We start from the raw sequence: 26,797 nt of genomic DNA on the forward strand, positions 1-26,797 counted from the left end.
GACTGTCAGCAAAATCTTATGACTGATGGCTGTAATACATACATGAGCAGAACTGAATCTACTACAAATAAAGATATTAATAACAGTATAGTTTAACCAACAGTGTAGCTGAAGATAACAGACTATACCAGTCAGAGATGCATCAGACATGAAACATCTGTGTTATAAAAAGCATTTGGACAATGCTTACCACAATGGAGGTCAGATCTTCACTCTCAAAGCGACTAATAGCCTGGTCTAATGATTTGTACATTGCAGCTGAGATCCGCTGGGTGATAAGCCTGTTTAGGTCGATTGACCTTCCTAGTAGCTGTTTAGAGAAGGCACAGACAGAAAATAAGAGGGTGATTAGAAATAAGAGCACATCTAGGACAAAATGTAGATAAACAACAAAATTGGAACCATAACGCATTACTCAGTGTACCTTTACTAAAATAGAGATAAGGAATCAGGTCTATTCAATTTAGTGAAAGGAGCAGATCCAGATTTCAGACTAATACATGCTGCCTTGTTCCTTGATGTGCAATGTAGATGAAAAGTGCAGTTATGCACACATAGTGTAGATTCAGTGGTTGTAAATAGTCACTAGGCCATATGAAAACAAGACAAAGCAAGTGACACAGGTGGGATGTGGGGAGGAGAACATGGATGAGAAAAATGCCAACTATACCTGCTCAGCCCAATACTGCCTATTATTTTGTTTCAGTTAGACTATATGCTCCACACTACATGTAGACATATTTATTACCGGGATGCTGATTTCAAGATATGCTATAAGAAATTATGAAGACATGCATCTATGCATGTCCTTCTTTAAGACAGAGTGCCATGCACACCTCAATATCATGCACACATGCATACTTCAGGATCTAAAATGAATGTGTAAATCCATCATTGCTTCCCAGAAAAAAAAATAAAAGACTGGGAATTTTGTTGGGACTGACTGTGCCATACCTGGACATGCCTCTGTTTGAGTAATGTTTCATATCGGTTGGAAGGTGGATAAGGGATAATTACTCCGTAGTTTTTACATTCAGCCCGGAATCGTTTATCCAGTAAGACACTGCAATTTGAAAATGTTTGTCAATACTTTTACTTGATTGCATATTACTGGCTTAATTCACTTGATTAATTAAATTATACCTAGATAGAAATCTATGGAGCAAGTAGAACTACCATCAAGATCACTGAATTCATTTGGGACTTGCAGTCCAAAATATCTAGACCAGATGGGGATACTGAAACTTGCAGGCCAGATGCAGTCCCTAGACCTTCTTCCCCAATGAGCTCTGAAATCCAAATTCTCCCAAATCTGCACTCCAATTTAAAAAAAATCAGCATGATTTGTATACAATTTTGCTTCCCAATTCAAGTAGAAAGCTTGGTCCAAACATGGAGAAATACATTAACATATTCCTATCTCACAAGCATCCTGAACTCCATAGGCAAGCTGGAATATTGCTTTCTGCCATCATTTGGAGGGGGACTACAAAGCAAAGTGGAGGCGGACTGCAAAGCAATTTTTTTGAACCTGCTATTAGTGTATGGTCTTTATGGCAGGGAGGCTGAATAGTCCCTGGGTGCCATACATTTTGCCCATCCCTGAACTAGAGTGAACTAGGCTAGAAAACACTATAAAGGTCTTATTTCCAATTATTAATATCAACTAATGAAGACGTAGTGAGTCAATGACATTTACTTTAATATTGACTCCTTGTTCAAGAACTGATTCAAGGAGTCGACTCTGCTTGGGACTTCCAACAGCATGTAGACTGGTCTATTTTGTCATTAATGACTTGTGTCATTAATAAAAAAAATATTTCATTCCTTTATTTCTTGTTGTAGTTAAAGCACCTCACTTTATGCTATTACTTTGAAGCTAATACTAATATTCATAATACTATTTTTCAGAAAAACAGGTTGAATATAGGCCTATTGGTAAAAATGGGAATTTTATATATGCACTTCAAACTCTACCTATATTCCCCCAATGTAACCTCCTCTGATTAGCACATGAATTACACAAAGCCTGGATCTACAATTGTGCAGATCCATATCATGCAGTACAATACAGTTCAAACTGCATTATAAGGCAGTGTAGATCCTGCCCTCGATACAGGTGCAGTCCTCAGATCTGTACCAGTTGCAGTTGTGGTGCCTGCATTGTGAAATCAAAGTACACAATATTGAAGAAGAGAAGGCCAAATAGTTTTAATTATATGTATATGGAAAATGTGAATAAAGATTATATTAAAAAAAAAAAGAGAGAAGGCCAAATAGTTTGCAGGATGTCAATTCTTTCTCATGACATATGAGAATAAGGGCCCTTCCACACAGCCCTATATCCCAGAATATCAAGGCAGAAAATCCCACAATATCTGCTTTGAACTGGGTTATCTGAGTCCACACTCAGATAATGTGGGATTTTCTGCCTTGATATTCTGGGATATAGGGCTGTGTGGAAGGGCCCTAAGATCCCAAATCCTTGCCACTCAATTCCTCTATGCCCGTGGTTCTCAACCTGTGAGAACCCAGGTGTTTTGGCCTACAACTCCCAGGAATCCCAGCCAGTTTAACCAGTTGTTAAAGATTTCTGGGAGTTGAAGGCCAAAACATCTGGGGACCCACAGGTCGAGAACCACTGCTCTATACAATGCTGAAACATGGAGCCCGGAGAACGGAAATGATAGTATTTCATTATAAGTGCTAATGATCTTCAGATACAGAAGTAATCAACTCTTATAGAAATGCAAGTCACCTGATGTAACAAAAGTCCTGAGCTTGACCAAAATAAACATGTTTTAGTATGAGAGGAAAAACCAATGGAAGTGTCATACCTCCCAGCCATTGCTTTATAATAAGCAAAGATTTGGTCTGCCAGTTTATACACAAACTGATCAAAACACAGGTTAACCTAGTAGAAGGAAGAAAAAAAAGGTAAAGAATAAACATGGATAATTGTGAACAAGCTTTTTATGAAATAAAAATAAATCATCAGTAAAAAAAATGGGAAACAAACTCACTTCTGCTTCAATTTCATCATAGAGAAACTGCTTTTTAAATTTGGTCAGAGCATAATATGCACTGTCATTGTAGAGGTCCAATGGATAGAGCACATACCTGCAAAAAAAAAGGGATACCCATGAACAGAATCATAGAATCACAGAGTTGGAAGAGACCACATGGGTAAACCCCCTGTCCAACCCCTCTGCTATACAGGAAAAGCATAATCAAATGCCCAAAAGTGGCAGGCTCAAACTCAGAACCTCAATCAATGGCTGATACCAAATGAGAGACTCCCCGCTGGGCACATAGAAAACTGGGCGACTTGGAAGGCGCTGAATAGACTGCACTCTGGCACCACAAGATGCAGAGCCAACTTTAAGAAATGGAGCTACAAAGTGGAATCCACGACATGCGAGTATGGAGAAGCCCAACCACTGACCACCTGCTGCAATGCAACCTGAGGCCTCCTACATGCACCATGGAAGACCTTCTTATCGTAACACCAGAGGCACTCCAAGTGGCCAGCTACTGGTCAAAGGACATTTAGTCAACTACCAAGCTTGCAAACTTTGTGTTTTGTTTGTTTGTTTGTTAAAAAATGCAGTACAACTGTTTAGTCTGCTCCTGACACGATAAATAAATAGCATCAAAACCAGGTGGACCAGGCATGTTCATTTTTCAACTTGCTGATGTTTGCCTTCAAATCATTTCTGACTTATGACAACTCGAAGTAAACCTATCATGAGGTTTTCTTGACAAGATTTGTTCAGTGGAGGGTTGCCTTTGTCCTGCTCTAAGGCTGAGAGAATATAACTTGCCTAAGATCACCCAATGGATTTTCATGATTTGAGCAACCTTGCTCTCCAGATTTCTAACCCAATACTCAAACTACTACACCTTATTGGCTGTCACTTCTGTAATACACACACACACACACACACACTGGCATAAACTGGTAGTGTCAGTGAATAGGCTGGCAATGGCAGGTAGCTTTTGGTGAAGGGAATAGCTCCTGCAGGTTCTCTGACCTCTGGATGGAGAAGAAGTCTACTCTTGGGGCTGACCTGGGGGCTTGTTCTCACTTATATTGTCCTGAGATCTGGGGATGTGTGACCCAAGTTTACTGTCAACTAAACGGTCAACCAGCAAGCAACCTAACTACTGGATTGCCTTTGGGACTCAGGTATTTCAGTCAGGAAGGCTGAGAGGATAGCTTAGGGTTGGCACCTGTCCTCATTTGAACCTGCATCAAGTTGCTCCCTTCCCTGGCTCCTTACCAGGTTCAATTCCAACTTAAATATTTTTTAGGTCAAAGCCCTTTCTCAAACCAGCTTTATATGTCTGGTTTTGTTATTATGTGGTTGATCATCAAAATATATTTCCATTGTTTTTTGGCCAAGGAAACCCCAAAATGCAAACAATCTTATGGCAGCTGACTATTGTCATGCACCTAGCCACCCCATTCTTATGTCTAGACAGCCTTCTAGACAGCTGAAAACCCAATATGTATATTCACAGGAGTAAAAATAATCTTTTAGCTCTTACTCCATCATGGAAGGTTCTTTGGTTTCCAGGATGTGGTCTGTGAGAATCCAAGGCATAGACATCTCAATAGGAAACTGAATTCGGCGGCCCATGGTCAATTCCAGAAAAAATTCTCGGAACCAAAGTTGGGACAGATCGCAGCACTGCTGGAGGGCCTCTGAAAACATACAGTGTTACCCCACCACCAAGCAAAATAAAGATTTAATGCTAATAAAGAAGTATGATGTACAGATTGACAATTCTGCAATCTAATTGTTTAAAAATATATAATTAAAAGTAGTGATGTAGAATACACATTCAATATTAAAAAACAGAATACACAAAATGCTATACACCATTTTTCTGCAAAATATGTATATACACTATTCTTGAACTAATATTTAATAAACCAGTTTAAATACCAGCAATTCTTCATAAAAATCAAGTTCAGACCCAACAACAATTAAGTTGTGACTAACGATGTGGTGTGGGCTAGGATCTGTTTGTTTGTTTTGTTTTTTTAAAAAAAATCTGACTCAAATCAACAGTGTTTTCACATGAGAATTGCCAATACTACATACCACTTATATTGAGAAGATGAGTAAAGAAAAAGGACTGTTTGTGGAACTCTTCAATAGCCAGCACTATGGGTCCATCCAGGCTGCTCCTGAGGGTCTTCTTTGAGCCACTCTTATCTGCAATGAGGGATTCCAGCATAGTTCTCACCATGTAAAGCTGTAAGGAGACACTACATGTTGTTATTACAGTCTTTACAAATGCAGCATTTTCTATAGGAAAATCCAATTATTAGTCCCAATTAAATCAAATGAATTAATGTGATCTGTAATGTTAGACAGCATGCAATCAAGCAAGTAGAACTGGACAGCTTTTTAAAAAATGGTGATGCTTGCCACCCCAGCAATCTATCTTGTCCCAACTCCCCCGAAGCCATCCCAAACTAGATTGTACACATATAGCAAAACACAGCAACAAACCAGATTTTCAGAAAAACTGAGACAAAAAGTGAGTTTTGCGATGTCACACTAAAGACTAAAGGGATCAAATTTTGGGTGTCAGGATTAAGGCAGTGATAAGGTAATTAGACCAATGAGAACAAAGAAGTGTTTGTATTATGCAACAGACCCAGACTTGTTGAGGAGAGAGCAAAAATCTCCAAAGCGATCTAGTATTTATTATACTTTGCATGTAACAGAGAACCAGTGCAGTGATAAGGCAGTAGAGAGATTAATGTACTGTAGGTGATCTTGCTTGTTGTTGTTGATAAAGGTGGAAAGAGGCATGGTTAGGACAAAGTGAAGGAAAAGCAGAATATGATTATAACAGGTAAATTTATTCTGTGAATTCTAGGTGATTATGGTAACCTTCCCCTAGGGTTTTATTGGCAACATTTATACAGAGAAGGTTTGCCACTGGCTTCCTCTTAGGCTGAGTGTAACTTGCTCAAGGTCGCCCTGGATGTTTTCATGGCTGAGAAGGGATTCAAACCGTGCTCTCCCAGAGTCCTAGTCCAACATTCAAACTACACTGGCTCTTCTAAATAGATACTGCAGGATAAATTCCGGGATTTTCATGAAATTACGTATCAGGTCTAAGCAAACTAACAAACCACTTAAGTTATGAGCAGCACTGGCTCAGTTAACAGCATTGACCACCTGTTTGGTAATGAGAGGGAGGCTCCTTGCAGGCAACTTGTGTAGGAATTATAATAAAATTGGTATTGAAGAAAATACAGTAAAACAAAGCTGTTTAAAATTTCCATAAACACGCATTTCTGTTCCAATGTGTTCTAAATAGAGAGGGAAACACATACCTGTGTGCTAGAAGGCCCTACAGCTCGCCGTGGGACCTTGATATCAAAACCACCTTTGGGGTCCTTTTCTCCCCTCAGGCAAGGGTCATTTGGAGGCTCGCGTCCTCCCTCCCAGTCGCAGATGGTCTTTCTAATTGCCTGAAGGACACTAAAAAGAGGATTGAAAATAGAATTAGGTCGGCATTCTGCCAAGACACTTACTGAATGAAATCAGCGCAGTGACTTTTTCTGCAGTATGATCTAACATGATATCAGGGCCAATAGGTTGATATTTACATTAATGAAATGAATTGGCAGAAATGAATAAACTGCCTATTTTGTTTGGGAAAAAGCTGCTAACATCTTTTTTTAGAGTTTAGAAACACCAACTGACTTTTTGACAAATAATGAAGGTAATAAGATGATGATTATTGCTTTGCCTACTGATGTAAGTTAATTTTACAAATTAACTAACATTTTAAATTATTATGGGACATAAGCAAAAGACTGGGAATTACTGTATGACCACAGAAAAGATAGGTAGAAGCTATATTTTATTTTAGTCTTTTATTACCATTGTTTATGTTTATATTGAGATGTGGCATTTTAGTATAAAATATAATGTATATGTGTATCAGTACACATATGCATTAAACCAGAAAAAAACTACCTTTTTATTCCATAAAATGAGTAAATTATGCATTTTTTTCTGGGAAACAATATGGCAGCAATGTTCATATTTAACACATTGCCTTCCCCATCCCTATCCTTACTAAGGATTTTCAATTTCAAATGGGTGGCAACTGCGGTGGTAAGTGCAATGGATAGCCAAAAAGAGGAAGGAGGAGGAGCAAAGAGAGGAAGTTCAAGGTACTCTGTGACCTCTCTATACTGACGATTTAGGTCAGTGTAGAGGAGTATCAGACTTGTGGCATCAAAACACTACACAGAATTAATCCAGGGTAATGCAAGTCAAGACCACCTTAACATGGCCTTGCCCTTGAGCTATGCAAAGTCGGGGAAATGTCTGGATTCTGTGACAGAATGTTAAGGTGGCCTTGCCTTGATACTCCCAAAATAATTTCTATGGGAGAGTTTCCAATTCACAACTAGAGTATCAGAAAATATAACCCAAATGTACATTGATGGTGCTAAACAAATCACTTTCCCACAGTTATTTTAAAATAGTAGAATAAAACCAAGATAAAATATTAAGTTAAAATTCCTCTTAGTTTTCCCCGACATATCTGAATTGAAACATTGATAAGACCAGGGAAGGATCTCATAAAGAAAAAACAACAACACATGGGAACCATATATAAGTTGTGCAGAATTCCCTGGAAGGAGAGCAGATTATATTATCATGGTTAAGTATACTGTACACATATTTTTAAAAATGTTGAATTTTTATGGAGAAAATGCTTTGCATATATACTGTTCCATATCTATGCGCGAATGCTTTGCTCAAAGTAGCACATAATAAATTGCATATTGAAAATGGGATGTTTGCATAAATATCATCATCACCATCAGCAGCAGCAATCACTTGTAGCCAAGTATTATTGTCTTCGAAGGATAAAGTTTTGGCGGTGGGTCCACATGGTCTTTCACAATGGTCTTTCACAAGAACAGAAAATGGAATGTTGGCGGACAACAAAAGAGATTTAAAGATGGATTAAAAGTTAACCTTAACATATGTGGTATAAACACTGAGAACTGGGAAGCCCAGGCCTTAGCACGGTTACCAACAGTGCTATGGATTTTGAAAAAGCATTAATAGAGGGGGAAAGGGAGATATCTACCCAGAGAAAGGTGCATCAAGCAAACCCTTATTGTGATTGCCTTCCATCTGGAAATCTATGTCCTCACTGCAAAAGACCATGAGGATCTGGAATCGGTCTCTACAGTTACTTATGGACCCACCATAAAGACTCTACCCTTGGAAGACAGTCATACTCAGTCATGAGAGATTGCCTATAATGATGATGACATGGGAAGTTTTGCTTGTCAAAGTCACATCTCACCTGATGAGAACATTCTTCTTCTTCCTCACAGCTTGCCTCAGTGGCTCTCTAAGCGTCACCTGGGCAAAATCCTGCAGAGCAGCATAGATTGTGTTCCTGATGGCCTGATTGAAGACACTCTCCATGCGACCCATAAGTACTTGGAGACCTTTTATCATAGCAATCACCTGAAAAATTAAAAAGAAAATGGGAACATTATGTAATTGTTCCTTCTGTAGTAAATAAAGTTTAGAAGGCTCTTGGTATCCACTGGACTTTGATTCCAGGAAACCCCCCCCCCCCTCCTCCCCAATTGGTAATTAAAATCAATGGATGCTCAAGTCCCATTTTATATAATGGCATCGAAAAACAGAATCCCTTATTCAAAATGGAAAATCAACGTTCATTTTTTTGAATTTTATTTCAGGGAGGATACTTTCAAGCTGTGGTTGAATCCATGGTTGTGGAAGCTGTGCATATGCTAACTGTACGAATTTTCGATTTGTGTAAGTAATTTGTTTTACAGCTTGATTGTTTAATCGTTCTTGTTAAACTTTGTTATAAATATGTTATTCCATTCTGGGAAGAAAATCTTAGTCCATTTTAAAAGTAATTTTAGTTTTGTATGATAAATGTTTTTCCAATGTTCATATTTGTGCAAATACACAGCAGTTTTTCTGCTAAAACTGAATCATGCTGTTATTGAACAAACAGAAATATGAAGAAACTGTGTCAACTTACCCAAATTGATACTTCAGTCTTTCAAAAGAAAGATTGTTTTGAGACAACAAACTAAAATGACCACTCACCTCAACAAAAGCAAATTTTTCCTCACTGGTATAATTATACCGTGTGGCTCTCTCATATTCCTCGGCGGTGCCTGGGCAATCTTTGTTACAAAACTTATCGGTAGGATGGACCAGTTTCCAGGAATACTGAGCAAAGAAAATAAAAGCAGGAACAATTTAGCTACAGACTGTTGCTATTTTGGGGAAACCATTTGAAGATCACACAATCTTTCCACTATACACAAACCCTCTATTTTCCTAATGCTATGGTATGTGGGCCTGTGAGCAATATTTACATGCATTTCTCATCAAAAGAACCACCCTGAGTATCATTTTGGGGAGAAATGTGGATTATAAACAAAGAAAGAAACCAACAGTCTTTATGACAAAACCATTTTTTTGTCGTGTCAGGAGTGACTTGAGAAACTGCAAGTTGCTTCTGGTGTGAGAGAATTGGCTGTCTGCAAGGACATTGCCCAGGGGATGCCCGGATGATTTGATGTTTTTATCATCCTTGTGGGAGGCTTCTCTCATGTCCCCGCATGAGGAGCTGGAGCTGATAGAGGGAGCTCATCCGCCTCTCCCCGGATTTGAACCTGTGACCTGTCGGTCTTCAGTCCTGCTGGCACAGGGGTTTAACCCACTGCGCCACTAGGGGCTCATTAGGTGTAATGACAAACCATTACACCTAATGATAAAGCATGTCTAAGATGATGGTCTTGGCCAATACCTACCACTTCCATAACATGGGCACTCCACTTAGACAAAAGCTGCAGGCCTCGTAAAGCCAGGTCAAAAAGCTCTCTGTATTCTTCATCTGATTTCTGGCTGTCCAAGCCGGAGCCAGTCACAACCTGAAAAGAGAAGGCAGGCAGCTATTCTTCTGAAGGATACATTATCTGAAGGATAATAAGTGCACTGGCCAAGCAAAAGCACCAAAACCCTTCAAAACTATTTCAGAAAAATGTTAGAATAAGTGTCGAGAAATTTGAGATGTTTGTGTCTGGCAGAGGAGTTTTGGGATAGTGTATTCACAGAAATTAACAACATGATGAAAAGAAAATTAACACTTACCATCTGTCACATGAGATGCTTTTTCATGGAATTCAGTACCTATTTTTGAGGTATGTCAATTATCCCAGTCTTCATCTCCCTCTCAATTGTTACTACATTTCCTTAATCTGTTTAGTTTATGTTCATTGTACTGGAAGTTTATTTGTATAAACATTATTAAAAAAAAAATAAGATGTTGGGTAAAACTGTGGAGTGCAAACAGTGGATGCAATGGGATATAAAATAGAAGAAAACAGAGGAATTGAGTGGAAGCAATGGAATATACATTGCTTTGAATGCCAGAAGTCCCTGATTGAAACTCAGGTATTTCTGGAGAGAAAGGACTACAACAATGCTAAAAAAGATCAGGTTCTGCCACAATACTTGGAGAACCACTACCAGTAAAGGTAAACAAAACTGGGCAAACCAATTCTCATTTACTGTAGCAGCCACTGTAATTATCCACAGATAGATTCTGAGAGGGAGTTTACCACCACTTTAATGAAAGAGGCCTTAGTCTCAGAGGTTATGTTTGTTTGCCTATTGATTTCACTACCAATATGGTGTGAGCATACACACAACCTTTCCTGTTTCATCTTCTGGACTGTGCCAAGTGGAGCTTGCTTTCCTTTTCACAAATTCTCACCTCACTGTTGCTGTAGCGAGCAAGTTCAGAGATAAAACGGATGTGATCATCTCGGATCTGTACCATCTGTTCACATATGTTGTACTGGGGACTGATGCTGCTTTGAGTACATGTCCACCTGGGCAGAAAAACCAATGCCTTTAAATTAATTCTTATTACAGTGCAAGTTACTACTTCAAACGCTTTGCTTTACTTCAGTAATTCTACAAGAATGATGCTATACTTAGTGTGCTTTCACTTGCTATTGCACTTAATTATAGACATCTGCCACACCTTGTTGGTGAAGGCAGGTCCAACTTGTATGACATTATATAGCAGCTATTTACTATGGACATCCCTATGATGCCCTTAACTTGCACAACATCTTTATAAACCTATATTTCACTTACCTTGTAATCATGAGGAAACTGGACTAACAGCAATGTCTTAGGCAACAAACTAAACTGTAGCCTGGAAAATAAATGCTGATAGAAATGAAGACTGGTCTTCAGTATCTTTCATAGAAAGAGGGCACATATAGAACCAATAGTTCTTATGGATAGTCAATCAGACCACCACTGTCAGCCTAAACAATGTCTGATTTTAGGTTACTAACTGATGTAAAAGCATGGCTTGTAAATTTAAGCATCATATAATGCCAACAACATTATATGACATCTGCACCTATCCATTCATTACTCTTTACCTTCAACAGTTACAAATTATTCACTTGTTCACTTGTACAAATTATTCACTTGTTCACTTGTTACATGGCAGAACACATTTTATTAGTGTTCTGCCATGTAAAATGATTCCTAATTCAAAATTTGTTTCTTGTTTTGTATAATGAGCCACATGGAGTTAATTTTTTTGTGGGATGGGTGTGTTATGCTTTTTGAATTTGTACTAGATCTCTGTGGTAGAGGCATTTATGTTAACTATGCTGTCAATAATCATGCTCAACTGCATTTCCAGAAGTCCGACAGTCCCAATACTTTACTCTTACCCTTTCAGTTTTGCATTTTCCCCAAAGGAATCAACAGGTTAACAGGCATGGTTAGAGACTTGGCTATGGTAGCCCAGCCTGCCACATATAATCTAATCTTCCATAAAAGAAAAACACAGTTAATTGCATCTCAGCACAAAGGTGGAATGGATAAAGGAAAGGAAAGGAAAGGGCATGGAAGTGCAGGAACATAGGGAAAGAGTCATGCAATCAGTCAATATTCAAATTCTCTTCTCCAGGGAAGAGAGAGCTGCAGGGGCCATGCTACCCTGTTTGGAAACTGAATGAGAAAGTAACTGTTAGTGAGGACAACAGGAAAAAAATCTCACATTTTGACAATTGAGATGAACAGAAGGTATTAGAAATGGGATTAAAGACACACACATTTTCAAACAGTTTTGATAAGACCTTCCTAGATTTTGTTGATCCAGCTAAGATTAGGATTTCAATAGATGATATAAAGATTAGCTATGAATAGCAAAAAACAAACAAACATATATGATAGTGAGTAAAACCTCTTATTGATACCATTAGACAAGAGTGAGAATTGTGTTGCCCTCAGAGAATAACAACTCTCAGCATTCCTCACTATTGTGTAGAGCCACTAGGAACTGCAATCTGATAACATATGTAGGTCCACATGATTTTTAGTCTTCTTTTAGACTCATCAACAACAAAAAATAAAATAACTATGCACTCTAAGAATACTGCCATTTTCACCAGGTTATATTGAAACCAGACTTTCTGTAGACAGATTACTTCCTGTAATAGACATTCTCCTGTGATCATTGGCTTCCTGGGTCCTCGCCATCTTCAGAGATTGAAAAGATTACCTTTTTGCCAGAATACTAGAATCCCCCAGCCAACATGCTGACAAAGACATTCTGGGAACTGTCATCCCCAAAAATATCCTTTTCCAGCTCTGGTCTTCATCTACACTTAAAAAGCATCATGTAATAAGTTCCACACACAATGACTGTATTTATGGTCACTTCACAGAACAAAAGGATGAATTTGTAGAGTGCAATGAAAAGCTAAATATAGTATTAAATATCTACCAGGTGAGAGATCTGTTCTAACTAACCTGGTGGTCTCTGCACAGATATTATTGCCACATCTAACAAACTTCACAGCTGTCATTACAATCAGATATGGAAGCGGCTACTTGCTTGGCTGCTTGAAACATAACTATATAGAGACTGTTGAGTGTTCAACAGGCTACCCACGCATCTTCTCACATGCATGAATTCATCTGGAAGATCTTCAAATAAACTTTTAATTTGACCTTCACATCTGTTTACATTTATCTTTCATGAGGGATTTACAATATTCTCAAAGACAGCACAGCCATTTTGCATATGCATTGTGGTGTTCAGTTTCTACGTCCAGAGGTTTTCTCCCCATGTGATTTTAATCCCTAACAAAAATTCTCTTGAAAGATACTTTAGCTTGAACTAGTTAACTCTGCATTTCATTTGATGTTCTCTTCCTGCACCCTCCCAAAAACAGCCTATACTGGACAGATAGAGAAAATGCTGTGTCCATGCTCTGGAGAATTTTATATCCTATTGAAAAATGTGGATAAAAACTATCCAGAGCAGGCACACAATCCCAGCACATTTCATTCATATCCACATTCACAGTCATCAGCATACAAACACGAGACAGTGCAGGTGCTAGAACAGACAATGGACATTCTCAACCACATTCACAGCATTTCCTAACACACTTATAAAGTTACACTCAAAGTCTGTTTGTGCTGTCACATAAACACATTCCATACACAACCATTCAACCATTAACTCACTCCCATCCTCATGCACACCTATTAGTCCATCATATGCTCTTGTTAAGTATCCACATCCTCACAGGCACCCATATACTAGTGTTCAGTCACATGGGAATATACTTTCTCAGACTATACCATGAGAAATCATTCAGACTTGAAGTCACAAAGGCATACATTCTTTTTTGAATATTTTTATTCTAACAATGGGGTCAGCAAGCTTGACAGAATGATGTGGAGAAATAGGAAATAATGAGTCCAAGCAAAGGGTTAGGGCATGATCACGGCACATGATATGGGACAGGTGAAGTGGGATGTGTTCAGACAGGAAGCAATATGGATCTTTGTAAGTGCAAGCAAAATGTCTTGTAGCATTATATCAGACATCAGCAGAAGATTTGAATAAGGCCCTATAGGTTAAAAAAAAGAAAAGTGAATGACAAAACAGGTGGAAGCAGCAAGCAATGGGGTGGCAGGTAGCAGGAAATAGGAAGAAGGTAATTTGAGACAAGATGTCAGAAACAACATGACCTGGAAGAGTTCTCAGGGAATATCAACACTCTATTCTGGAAGTAAGAGCTTAATTGTCCATAAAACATCTATGGTGTGGTGGAAGCCTGGCCTATCTTTGGGTGTCTCTTATGAGAAGAGGCCTGAAGGAAGAACACAGGCCTTGGACTAAGTAAAATGTGAGTTCCATGCTTTCAGAAGTTTATGCTGCCATCTTAAGGCAAATCAGTCATATTCAATTCCTCCCAAGAACTGTTAGAACATGACACTATCTTCTTGACAGTAAGAGTGGTTTGGTAATGGAGCCAATTGCCTAGAGAGGTGGCGAGACCTCCTTCTCTGGACATCTTCAAAGACAGACTGGACAGCTATCTGCTGGGGATGCTTATGCTGGAGAATCTGTACTGAGCAGAGGTTCAGACCTGATGGCCCATCGGGGTCCTTCCAAGTCTATAATTCTATTCTGCCTTGTATGAATTCAATTAACATGGGAATTTTGTTACAATCTAACACATCTGGAATGTTCAAAGACTGAACTAAATCAGTGAAAAACCAGGAAAGGCTGAAAACAGGGCCAGACAGCACGAGACAACCGTCTCATATTGTAAATTCTGGTTATGTGTAAGTGGCAGCTGCTTCTATTCTACAACCTTTCAGCCAGATTATTATCAGGCATGGTGGAGCATCTTGTCTTACTATCAAGCCAGTCAACTTCTCTCCATGGTACTAAGGGTCTACAGATGTGATCTTATCCTTTTCTCAGGCAGCAAAACATCTTGAGAATTTCCTAGATGCAGAGTAAGCATTCAAAAGTAATTGTAATTAACAGATATCAATGTTCAAAGAGATTTCTGTCTCATGAATTAACTTCTACTTCTGAGACTGCTGAAGATTGGGAGCTCTGTGTGAGAGGATAACAGCTATGTTACATCCAGCCCACTGATTTCAACAGGTATATTTCAATTGATATCAGAGGGCTGAAGCACATCTTGTTATGCATATGCCTAGACAGCTTCCACTGAGTAATCAAGGTACAGTTATGAAAGGATAAAAATGATGAACGCACACACACACCCTACACCAACCAATACACTCTCTCTTATGGAGCCATGCTCAATAACATAATCACATGGACACATGCTCACAGGCACCCATGCACAGATCTCGCACACGAGAGAGTAGGAGAGTTGCAAGGTCTTGACAACTTCCTCTCTTGACCAGGACACACCAAAGCCAAGAGACATTATGGCAGGCACTCACTTGGATTTGTTCTCCTCATAGTGAGCACTGGTCTTAATGTATCTGGCCAGCTCTATCTGCATATCGCCGAATAAAGGAACCACCTGCAGCTGCTGGAAGAAAAAACAAAAGATGGTTTAAATAAGGCAGAGAGGGTCCCTTTGTCTGAGAGAGCAATATAAGCAAGCAGATCTGTAGAAGTTCTGGAACAGTGGTCCCAACAACACTTGGGTGAAGAAAACAGCAATATTAAGATGAACTAGATAAATACAAAAAATGCTGCAGAGACAAATTAAATGGAAACTAAAACCAGATTCACATAATACTGACTTGACAATAATCCAATATGGTGAGAATTTTTATCTAATTTTGTCTCAATATGGTATTGCTCCACTACGTCAAAAGAAACATTTAAAAATACAAAATAATCAATTGCAATATTCTTTTTTAGCTTGCAAAATTCAAGAACTGGAAGTACATTAACAAAAAACAGTGACCCGCCCCAGCCTCCCCCCCCCCAAAAATCCCCATAATTCGAGAGCAGATTGTGAACGAAGCTTCATATTGACTTCCAGTCAAAAATGAGCATAAGAGCATATTGCACCCAGCTGCACCCCAACATTATTCTCTGTTATGAGATTTGATTGTTTAAAAGCACAGACTTACAAAAATGGAGCAAGCATGCAATACTATTACTATTACTATTATGTATGCATCCAAAATTAAAATATGGGGAAACGTATTGTCATTTCAACACAGAAACAATTCTTCTGACTATTCTGTGTGTAGCAGAGTGAAGTAAGTACAATATGAAGTACAACATGAAAATGTAGTTTCCTGCTTAGAAAATGCTGTAGTTGGCCAGTTATTTTGTGAAAAATCCACACTTTTATGCACACAAAGTAGAATATTCTATGCAAAATTTTCTGGGCATTCATATAATTTGCAAAAGAGAAAATTCTGCTTCAAATGCAAAGAGAAACATGCACATTTTGCACACTTGAGCAACACATTTTCAACCATATCCCAAATACTTCTGGATATTCTTTCTTTCTCTAGAGATCTTAATGAGGTTCATAAATCCAACAAAACTTGGATAAGGAGCGTCTTATAAGAAAATACTTTTTCTTGATGACTGTATTGATAAATTGGAGATGATACAGAAATACTTTAAAATGCTTGAATACGTGACAATTTCCCAAAACTGGGAAAGGAGTTGAATTGTGAGGAGTTGAACTGGAAGACATTGATTATTATAGTTTTAATGGTTCTTATATGGATTTTATTATGTGATTTAAATGTTTTTAACGGATGTATGTATGTATGTATGTTGTGGCATCTAATTGTTGCCAATTTGTACACCGCCCTGAGTCACCTTCAGGTTGAAAAAAGTGGGATAAAAATGCTGTAAATAAATAAATAAAATAAAATCTGCGAGACTATCCAAAAACCGGGGAATCAACAGTCAAGATCTCTTGGAAATAAAACTGAGATAAAATTAATAAACATCTCACCTTGACTGGAGTGCAAATCTTAGGAAATAGCAGAATCGTAATGATTGACACACTGAATAGCCCTTTTAATTCAAAAGTACTTGAGACTGGTATCACAAGTAGTCATTATTTATTGTCAAGGCTGAGCTGAGTTTCAAATCAGAATATGTGACTTTTTTTACACCTTTGCACCACTTTCCTTTGAAGCATGTGGATTGGTTGACTTGCTTGAATCAACTATCTCCAGGGTTGTCCACCATCCTCTCTTTGTGCTCTATCCCAATGGCATACTATGAAATGGGTGGCTAAAGATTGCATCTTTAAACTGTATGAAAGAAATGGTTAGACATGTTCCAAAGAAAATGACTATAATTTAATGAATTAATTTCTCTTGCTTTCCTCATTTTAATGCAGCAAACATAGTACTGGATAGAAGACAAAAGCCTAATCCATATGTGTAAAGATATGCTATGGATTTACACAATGTACTAAACAGACAGGGACACAGCAGTATTAAATCATGATGCTGATGACTCTATTCACATACTGTTTCTCATTTCTGAAATATGGCATTTAACTAGAATCTGAATCTGGAAGAAATCAGTTTCTCTGCTACCTCTTGTCAAATGCAGGCATCACTCTGGAACCTTCCTAAAAGAGGAAATATAGGACATAAAAGGCTAAAACAGAACTCTTTCAGGGCACATGTCTGAACAGTGGAAGTAGGTTTGAAACTGGGCTGATGCTTCAATATATGGCACGGTTCTTGGACCCAGACTAATTAACAAAGACTATTAATACAAAGATATCAAGTAAACAACAAGAATGTTCTAGGTGCTAGATGAACAGTTATACTGTCACATCTCAACAGCAACAGATAGGAGTGCAGCTATAGGAAAATAATAAAGATGAGTTAAAATTCGCAATGAAAAACACTTTCCTTAATTAGTAAGCAATAGCAAACTACTCTCACAAGCTAGTGTCTGTATCAGAGAGTGGTACAAAGGGATAGCTTATGGGAGTTGAAAGTTTTTCACCCTATAGCCTGCTGCTTTGATTGCATGAATTATGTATGGCCATGAACATGAAGTGGTGTTGCAATACTTTCTTCATAAACATCTTCAGGAAATTAGTGGAATGGAACTGGGAGGCAATTGAGATGTGAGAACCAAGTCATACATCTATTTAGTTGCACTTTAGATCCTAGCATGTCAATCATTCAGGTTAGTATTTGTTATTTCTATACAGTACCTGAATATAAGAGTTTATAGATCCCTTCAGAAATAATCACAAACTAAAATAATACCAAACACTGACCTTGAAGAATTTATCAATTTTACTGAGGTTGATTCTCTTCTTTGCATCGAGTTTGTAAATATTACTGACATTTCCATCCATCAGATAGAGACCAAAACCCATCACCTAGATGAAAAATGAGATAACTTTATGGTTTGTTAATTCCAATTTTATTCCCTGAATTTCTCTAACGATCACAGGAAGCTGTCCTATGTTAGGTCAGATCATTTGTTCAACTTTCTATCTTGCCCAGTACTGTCTACATAGATTGGTTGCTGTACTCCGAGGTCTCTGGCGAGGAGAAGTACTGATAATTGTGATGCTTATGAACTGAAGAAACTAAGATTTTTTTTCCTGAAGCATGAACCTTCTTCATCTCAATTATAGTCTCTGAAATAGAAACCATTGCTAAATATTAGGGAGTTAATGATGATAAACTGCACAAAATGCAAACCATGTCTGCACATTAAAAGTCTTGTCAACTTTATTCTTAAAGAGACTATACTGAGGATTACAAATACAATTTATCAACTAAGATGAAAGGCAAGCAGTTTTTCCTAGGTATAGAAAGGCTAATCACTGTTATTTGTTTCCTGAATGTAAAATGGGTTTCTCAAAATTCAAGAAATCTGGCAAAACACAGAGGAAAAAGAAATGATGAAAGAAGAATGAAACAAAAGTTCAAGCAACTCATCATTTATGTAGGATAAAAGAACTAAAGAGTGTAATGAAAGACTGAGAGATGGATAAGCTTTGCAGAGCATTGGGGAGGTTACCTTTAAGAGCATGTGCTTCTCACTAGGTGTTAGATACATCTTGTTTTCATAGTAATCCACACAGATGTTGACAATATCAGCCAGCAGTTCCTCATAACCAGGAATGACTTCCAGCTGCTGGTGCAGGCACTAAAAAAGAAAACACATATGACCTTCAATAATTTCAAATAAAAATGACAATGTTGACAAATTCTGAAGAACACACTGTTATCTTTAGTAAACAGACAATACATTTAAAGCCTTAGAGGCAATACACTGTTGTAAGGAATCTGACAATGCTTTTCTTGCATTCGAGCCATAGTATTTAGTTACTGGGAAAATGCAATTCTGAGCCTAACACAACATCTACTTTTGCTGTAGAGCAGGACTAATAACTGTTTGTTTAATTCTTTCTAAGTGGAAAGAAAGTGCAAGCTTTTTTTTCTGAGGTGGGCATGATTATGAGAGATTGGGGGTATTTTTGACTGTTTTGTTTTACATTTTGGGAATGTTTCTGAGAAAAAAATACTGTCAGTTTTCCTGTGAAAAAAAGCACTGTTGCTAGTGCTAAGTACAGTTTCTCTCTCTCTCTCTCTCTCTCTCTCTCTCTCTCTCTCTCTATATATATATATATATATATCAAGAGAAAGTTTACAATCATATTTTACTATGTAAATGCACTTCTTTCACAATCTGAACAGCCTCACAGTCAATTTGACATTAGAGTAGGCAGTGTGCATGTCAGTAAGATCAAAGAGTCTAAACATAGGTCTAGACTGCAGTGGACATCTGTGGCAAGCGCACTTCAGAAGCCTTATTTTTGGTTTTCACTTTCACATTCTTCTAATAGTGGAGGGTTTTTTGAGGGGAGTGGGGTGGAGTTAAAAATCAAAAGGCTGTCTGGGGCAGTCACAGGTTTCTTGGTGGGGTGCCTTTTTGGTGAATGTCTCCATTTTTTTAATGGGAGCTGTAAGGAGAACTTGAGTTACTACTAAAACAAAAGAGAGGTGGGAGCTGAAAAGGACCTAGAAGCCATAGAATCATAGAGTTGGAAGAGACCTTGTGGGCTATCCAGTCCAACCCCATGCCAAGAAGCAGGAAAATCGCATTTAAAGCACCCTCGACAGATGGCCATCAAACGTATGTTTAAAAGCCTCCAAAGAAGGTGCCTCCACCACACTCCGGGGCAGAGAGTTCTACTGCTGAACAGCTCTCACAGGTAGGAAGTTCTTCCTAATGTTCAGATGGAATCTCCTTTCTTGTAGTTTGAAGCCATCGTTCTGCATCCTAGTCTTCAGGGCAGCAGAAAACAAGCTTGCTCCCTCCTCCCTGTGGCTTCCTCTCACATATTTATACATGGCTATCATATTTTATTTATTTATTTATTTATTTATTTATTTATTATTCGAACTTATATGCCGCCACTCCCCTGGGGCTGCTTACAAGAACAGGCTAAAATCGAACACAATTAAAAACAATTTAAAAACAGCAATATCAGAGATCAAAGGCCCGTCGAAACAAATATGTCTTACATGCCCTGTGGAAAGCTGATAAGTCCTGCAAGGCACCGACTTCAGGTATCTCCTCTTAGCCTTTTCTTCTTCAGGCTAAACATGCCCACCTGGTCTATGATTGGGGATGGAACATCTGCATGATTGTGTAAGTATTGTGAAGTGTTGTTCCAGTCAGGGCTATCCCCCACACACCGATCAAGGATGATCCACTGAACAGTATCTAAGTCATTGTAGTCTTCCCCAGGATGTGGTCTTCCCCAACATCTAGTAGTTTTGCAACTGCTGATTATATCCCTACTCCTTTAAATTATGTCATGTGATATGTAAAAGATTAGTCTGTGTCCTAAAAACAGAAATGAAGAATTCCTCCACATAGCCACACAAATGTGCAGTAACCTTACAGAGCAAATGATGGAAGAAAGAGAAAATTAACTCTACCTGTGTGATCCTGTTATGGTTTGCCAGGAACATGGAGAGGTTCTGTGATTCTTGAATAGACTGAGGATCAGCCATTTTCCTTAAAAACTGGGCTGCTCTGAAATGCAATAGAAATCCTATCATGTCAACAGTGTTATTATATATCATGTTTCCCCTAGGAGAAAGCTGTCAAGCTCATTTTCATCAAGGGTCACATCAGCCTTATGATTGCCTTTAAAGACAAAGATTAAAGATTGTCAGAAAGACAATCCATGGATACAGAGGGTCAACTATAATTTTTTATATAGTGATCTGTGTTCTTTAAGTTTTTGCCCAATTTGGGTCTCCAGACGTTATTGAAAGAGAACTCCCATAATTTTTGTTTATCTGCCATGCAGGCTGAGGATAATGGGAATTGCAACCCAACAGCATTGATGTTGGGGAAAGCTTGAATTACATTTTAAAATTAGACATCATATCTTTGTATCTAAATTCAAACCCCACTATCCTGACAAAACAAAAAAATATGTAACTTTCCAGATTAGAACTATATCACAGCTTATAAAGGTTCTAGCCATGATGCTTCATGATGAGGAATACAAGAGTTGCAGTCCAGCATCTGGAGGATCAGATAAGATGGCATGGTGGGACGGATTTAGTCTATGGGCCTTGAGTTTGACGCATGTGTCATAGGGTCATCATAAGTCAGAAAAAACTTGAGGGAACACAACAAGAACAACAAATAATAACTTTATTTATATCCCACCACCATCTCCCTAAAGGGACTCAGGGCAGCTTACAAAAATGCTAGTTTGTTGCCATGTAATAAGAGGTTTACAAAGGGAGCCTCTGCCACAAAGTTAATGCAAGAATGCAACTTTCTCTTTTCTTTTGGTATTTTTCAAAAAACAGAATGATTGTGTGACCTCTAACTGCTAAATATAATCATGGATAGCAGGAAAACAAAATAAACAAAGGCCATAATTACAAGGATTTAGTTTTCCATATCATTATGACAGAATTAGAGGCAAACAGAGATTGCCTGAACTCACCTTTTATAGGCGGAGTGGTCATTTTTGACACTGCACTTCATGTTCTTCAGCTCATCCAAAACAGCAAACATATTGATAAACTTTCCTAGCGTCAGAAGATATGCTTCTGAAACGAAGTCTTTCCTTCTTTCTGCATGGCACAAACGCTTCACCTCACCACAGAATCGTTCAATGGCCTTTCTCTAAAAATATTAAGAAACTTGCATAAGAGCAGAAAGTGCTGAGCAAGTTAATTACTAAGGATTGTTGAGATTTGTCTAGACTTATGGGACCACATCCACATCTGTCTTCTTTCTCTACCCTTGTCATTACTATGTTTTCACCCAAAGGCACAGTCAATAAATAACAGAATTAATACCTGCAGATTTCAAAACAAATGTTTGAAAAACAAACAGAGAACCATCTTGAAATACAAAATACATACAGTAAATAAATCCCTGTCTTAATGGGCAAGATATGTGTCGTACCAAGAGCACAAAATGGCTAGCAAATGTAGTCACAATACCACTACTTTATTTTGTACTGCCTAAATGTTTCTTAATGTGCCTCAGACAGGTCACAGCTACAACTGATGCTGATTTTTAAATGTTTCTACTGTTATATTTAGTTGTTGTTTTCAGTCATATCTTTTACCTCAAAAGACACTGGCTATTTAAAGCCATTTCTCCGGTTTGCTGGTTTAACTATGTTTTATGCTGCAGTACAGCATCTTTGACAACAGAAAAACATTTTTAAAATGAACCTGGGATGAGATTAGGGGCAGAAAACATTTCAGCTGGCTACCTTAACATTGGGAAGCCAATTTTCACATTATCTCAACTCTCACAGAGATTTGTTGAGAGATTATGATATTATCATCTGTAGTACCATCAAATGAACATGGCGGTTTACATGAAAACAAAAAAAATATAGTCCTGCCAAGTAAGGAGGAATAACAAAATACAAAGCTGTACAGAAAAATTGCAATCAATTATTAAAATCAATCAGATAAAATGCAAAAACAAACAAACAATGTAAGACAAAACAAACTAACTAACACGCACAATCAAAGTACTCATATACAAGACTCCAAAGCAACATCAAGCTAAATTCCAAAAACTTGGGAACACAAACAAGTTTTCAATTGAGATTTTAAAATAACAGGGGAAGGACAGGTAATTTTCTTTTTGAAAAATCAACATCATTCCAATTTATTATCTTTATAATTTGTTGTTCTTGGGAGACATTGTTCGATCCAGTATATTGTTTTATTGTATTTTTTTCTCCTTTAGATGTCTATTTTTACAAAGATAGTTTCAGTCTTTTTCAGAAAAACACATCCCATAATATAGTCTACACTATCCACATAATAAATATTTTCTGCCATTAACATTGAAACATGCAAACTCAAAACAACTATGTGAATGTTAACCAGTGATGCAGAGAAGTGGGGTTATAGGCAGTGCCAGAGTTACAAACCTCCTTCTTACATGCAACTCTAGTTAGAAACAGAAGTGAGACATCAGGAAGTGAGAGGCAATCCACTCCTGAAAGGGAAATCAACTCCTGAAAGGGTTATCATGAGTAAAAGGTGTATCTACTGAAACTTTATCATCAATCCTTGTTTAGATGACAGCCCAGTTTTCAAAACCCAATTGTCACAGGACAGAAAGTGAGATGAAACATTCTGAACAGAAGCAGACACAGCAAAACAAACATTCCCTATGCTATCCACGACTAAAACTAAATTGGCTAATTACATTTAAAAATAAACTGTACCAACTTACATACAAATTCAGCTTAAGAACAAACCCACAGAACCTATCACGTTTGTAACTCAGGAACTGCCTGTTCAGAATGTACAAGACGTTAGCTATCAAGAGAGGGACAAAATGATGACATTGCCTTTCCAATACTGGGTTCCTATGCTTCAAAATCTACCATTGCATTACTTATTAATGTTCGGTATTTGGTCAACTCACCAAACCTAAGGTATACGCATTGTAGCATGAATGAGGTGAGGTGAACTAGCCCACCTCAGGAATAAGTACAATGATTGGTAATGAAGACAATACTGAAACACAAGACATTCAGAGTGCACCTAATACCTACTTGAAAGTACATAAACTTCATAAGCTTTGTGACTTCTGGTTCCAGTACTTCCACTGTCTTCTCATAAATCTCAACTCGATTTGGTTGTTCATTGCATTTCACCTGTAGGCCAAAAACAATCCATACTTATTAGTAGTTTTAAGAGGTAAGCATTCCATTTCCCACAAATTTTAGTATCAATGGGGGTTCTGGAAGGAATTAAAACACAGCAAATATCAAGAATGCACTGTAATTTGCATTAATAATGAAATTTCATGAGCTATAGTTTCATCTTTGCTCATTTTTTGCTTCTGTTTCAGAAAACAAATTGAACATTATGTTTCAGCATTTCAATGACATTTTAATATTAATCTTGTTTTTCATTTTCTACAATTACAATTTTTTAAAAAATCCAATTATTTTGCATTTATCTTGTAAAATAAAATAAAAAAATTTACTGATTGAAATAAAAACATTTAATGATTTGTATTGCTTTTTTAAAAAAAAGGAAGAAAAGAAATTACCATGGATGGCATCCTGCCCAGCAGTTATAAGATTGTAACCTAATAATGGCTAGTGAGTCACATTGTGAATGACCAAATATGATCTCCCCAAACCTACTTTTGCAGCTTGAAAACACCTAGAGTGGATACAGATTAGCACATTAGAGAATGATGTATTTGCAATGGTCCCCTGGCTGATACAAGCAGATGTGGCAGGACCCTATGAGCTCTCAGACTCATCAACAGGAGAGAATTGCAAGGGCTGCAAAGGACAATTTTTGAGAGGGAGATAAAAAGTCAAATATAACTACACTGATGGAGATCTGCCACTGTAGTTATGTTGAAAATGTAGGATTTTGGAAAATATTTAATAAAAAGCATATATAAAAGTGTGAAGAATAAGTTGAATAATAGTTTACATCCTGGTACAGTTGTTTTGGTGGAAGCAGTCCTACTAGATGTTGATGCAGACAAAATCTTCGTAGAAAAATAAACTTATTCATTTAAAAATCAACATCTAGTAGGACTGCTTCCACCAAAACAACTGTACCAGGATGTAAAATATTATTCAACTCCCTCTCCTAGCAGATAAGACAAATAACAGAGAATAGGCAATTGTAAGGAATCCTGGGTATTGCAGTTCAATTACATCTGAAGGACACAGAGTTTCCCTCACTGTCCTAAAAAGTGTAGCAAAAATAATAGAGAGAGCTAAAGCCTCAGTGCAGATGACCGAAACGTAGCGGGGAGGCACATAAGAATCATTCTATTCACCAGTGTGTTCCAGTGGTTTTTGGTTCCCATTAAAATTTGCCTGCAGCACTTTTCAGTGATAAAAGAAACAAGAACACAAGATCTAAAATCCATAGGAAGCAAATAAATATTCATTTGGGAATTATAAAGACTATGACTTCACAGACACATGAGGCCAACACCAAAGAATAACCCTAAGGGGAACTGCATTTTGATCCAATATGGAGTTTGTAAAGGCACTAACAACTGGCCCAATCTGTTGTATTATAAGATTCCCATCACTGCACACAGATTGCAATACGTTTCTGCTGGAAAAGATATGTAAAACAGTGAACCAAAACTCCACAAGATAGATCCCCCCGAAACAATCAATTGTCCCCCCAAACTATCAGTTGTTTGGAGGACAATGTTTATTTGCATCTAATATGCTTAAAATAGTAAAGAGTAGAGAAGAGGGGTCATTTTCATAAGATAAATATATACAAGTTGTTGTAACATTTTGGCAGAATCAAGACTCTGTTGATTCTGCCAAAACCCAGAGCTGAAAGAGAATATAACGGCCATCTGGTAAAAAGCTGTTGTACAATGGTGATTAAAAGGATGAGCTGGGATGCAGAAATCCTCTGGTTTAAATTTCAATTCAGCCATGTCTCTATTGGGAGCCACTCTCTTTCACTTTGTGCCTTCTAAATATAGTATGAGAATAACTTTACAGGTTTCCTTTACACAGTTGATATAACTGTTAGTTTCTAAAATTAAAAGTGATTTTTTTGTTCGAATAAAGGAGATCCCACAGTATTTTTGCAATTTCCTTCATTGCCATACTTATGCAAATAATACAATCTTATGCATATTTGTTCATAAATCCCAATGTGTGCCAGAGGATTTACTCTCAAACAGAATGAGCAGGACTGCAACACCAGGGATTGATACTTCATCCAGCGCATACCAATGTTGCTTCAACTAACCTTATTACTTGTTTCCCTCAACTATTACCATTGCACATTACTGCATTTTTTCTCTTCCTGGTGTTAAATACATGCATCTACCTATGAAAAAAATACATGGCAGGTTTTTTGTTGCCTATGTAGTTTCTCATTTGCTGGTTACTTGTAACTTCTAAAGGCACAAATCCCTTTGAATGTTTTTGAACTATGAACTCTAGTGTTAATGCTGGCTGAGGAATTCTGGGAGCACTGGTCCAAACACTAGGTTCTTGTGGGTTTTTTCGGGCTATAGGGCCATGTTCTAGAGGCATTTTTCCTGACGTTTCGCCTGCATCTATAGCAAGCATCCTCAGAGGTAGTGAGGTCCAAACAAGTTAACACTTTGAAGCTCTGAGGCCCTACATGCCCAAAACTCCACTAGACCTGGGCCTTTTAGGTATAACATTAATTTGGAACAAGCCAGGGAGTTAATTCATTCTTATTGGAGGCGTCATTTGGATGCTTTTGGTAAAAACCAAGACAGGTCCTGGGATATGTGCCTGTCTGGATGGTCCCTGAGAGAGTGGTGTTTGCTAATAAAATCTAAGTAATGTTATGAATTTATTCTACAATAAATGACTACACTTTCACTTCATGACAGTACTAAT

At 37.8% G+C, this 26,797-nt stretch overlaps 1 protein-coding gene across 2 annotated transcripts in view; it reads right to left on the minus strand.

Moving 5' to 3' along the window:
* Positions 1–26,797, minus strand: part of CYFIP2 (cytoplasmic FMR1 interacting protein 2) — a 79,102-nt gene that overhangs the window by 31,983 nt on the left and 20,322 nt on the right. The window contains exons 5-21 of one of the 2 annotated variants that reach the window (XM_060765548.2): positions 23,969–24,070; positions 21,878–22,059; positions 20,847–20,943; positions 18,916–19,044; positions 18,161–18,265; positions 15,372–15,460; positions 10,831–10,948; positions 9,866–9,985; positions 9,153–9,278; positions 8,365–8,531; positions 6,362–6,509; positions 5,112–5,265; positions 4,552–4,708; positions 3,024–3,120; positions 2,838–2,914; positions 955–1,063; positions 191–310 (exon numbers count right to left, since the gene is read on the minus strand). In XM_060765548.2, coding sequence (XP_060621531.1) covers positions 191–310; positions 955–1,063; positions 2,838–2,914; positions 3,024–3,120; positions 4,552–4,708; positions 5,112–5,265; positions 6,362–6,509; positions 8,365–8,531; positions 9,153–9,278; positions 9,866–9,985; positions 10,831–10,948; positions 15,372–15,460; positions 18,161–18,265; positions 18,916–19,044; positions 20,847–20,943; positions 21,878–22,059; positions 23,969–24,070 — 2,097 coding nt within the window. Of the gene's footprint in view, positions 1–190; positions 311–954; positions 1,064–2,837; positions 2,915–3,023; positions 3,121–4,551; positions 4,709–5,111; positions 5,266–6,361; positions 6,510–8,364; positions 8,532–9,152; positions 9,279–9,865; positions 9,986–10,830; positions 10,949–15,371; positions 15,464–18,160; positions 18,266–18,915; positions 19,045–20,846; positions 20,944–21,877; positions 22,060–23,968; positions 24,071–26,797 lie in introns of both variants that reach the window. The other variant, XM_060765547.2, reaches the window with a different exon arrangement.

Source organism: Anolis sagrei, chromosome 2, assembly GCF_037176765.1.
Source record: "Anolis sagrei isolate rAnoSag1 chromosome 2, rAnoSag1.mat, whole genome shotgun sequence".
NCBI lineage: Eukaryota > Metazoa > Chordata > Lepidosauria > Squamata > Dactyloidae > Anolis > Anolis sagrei.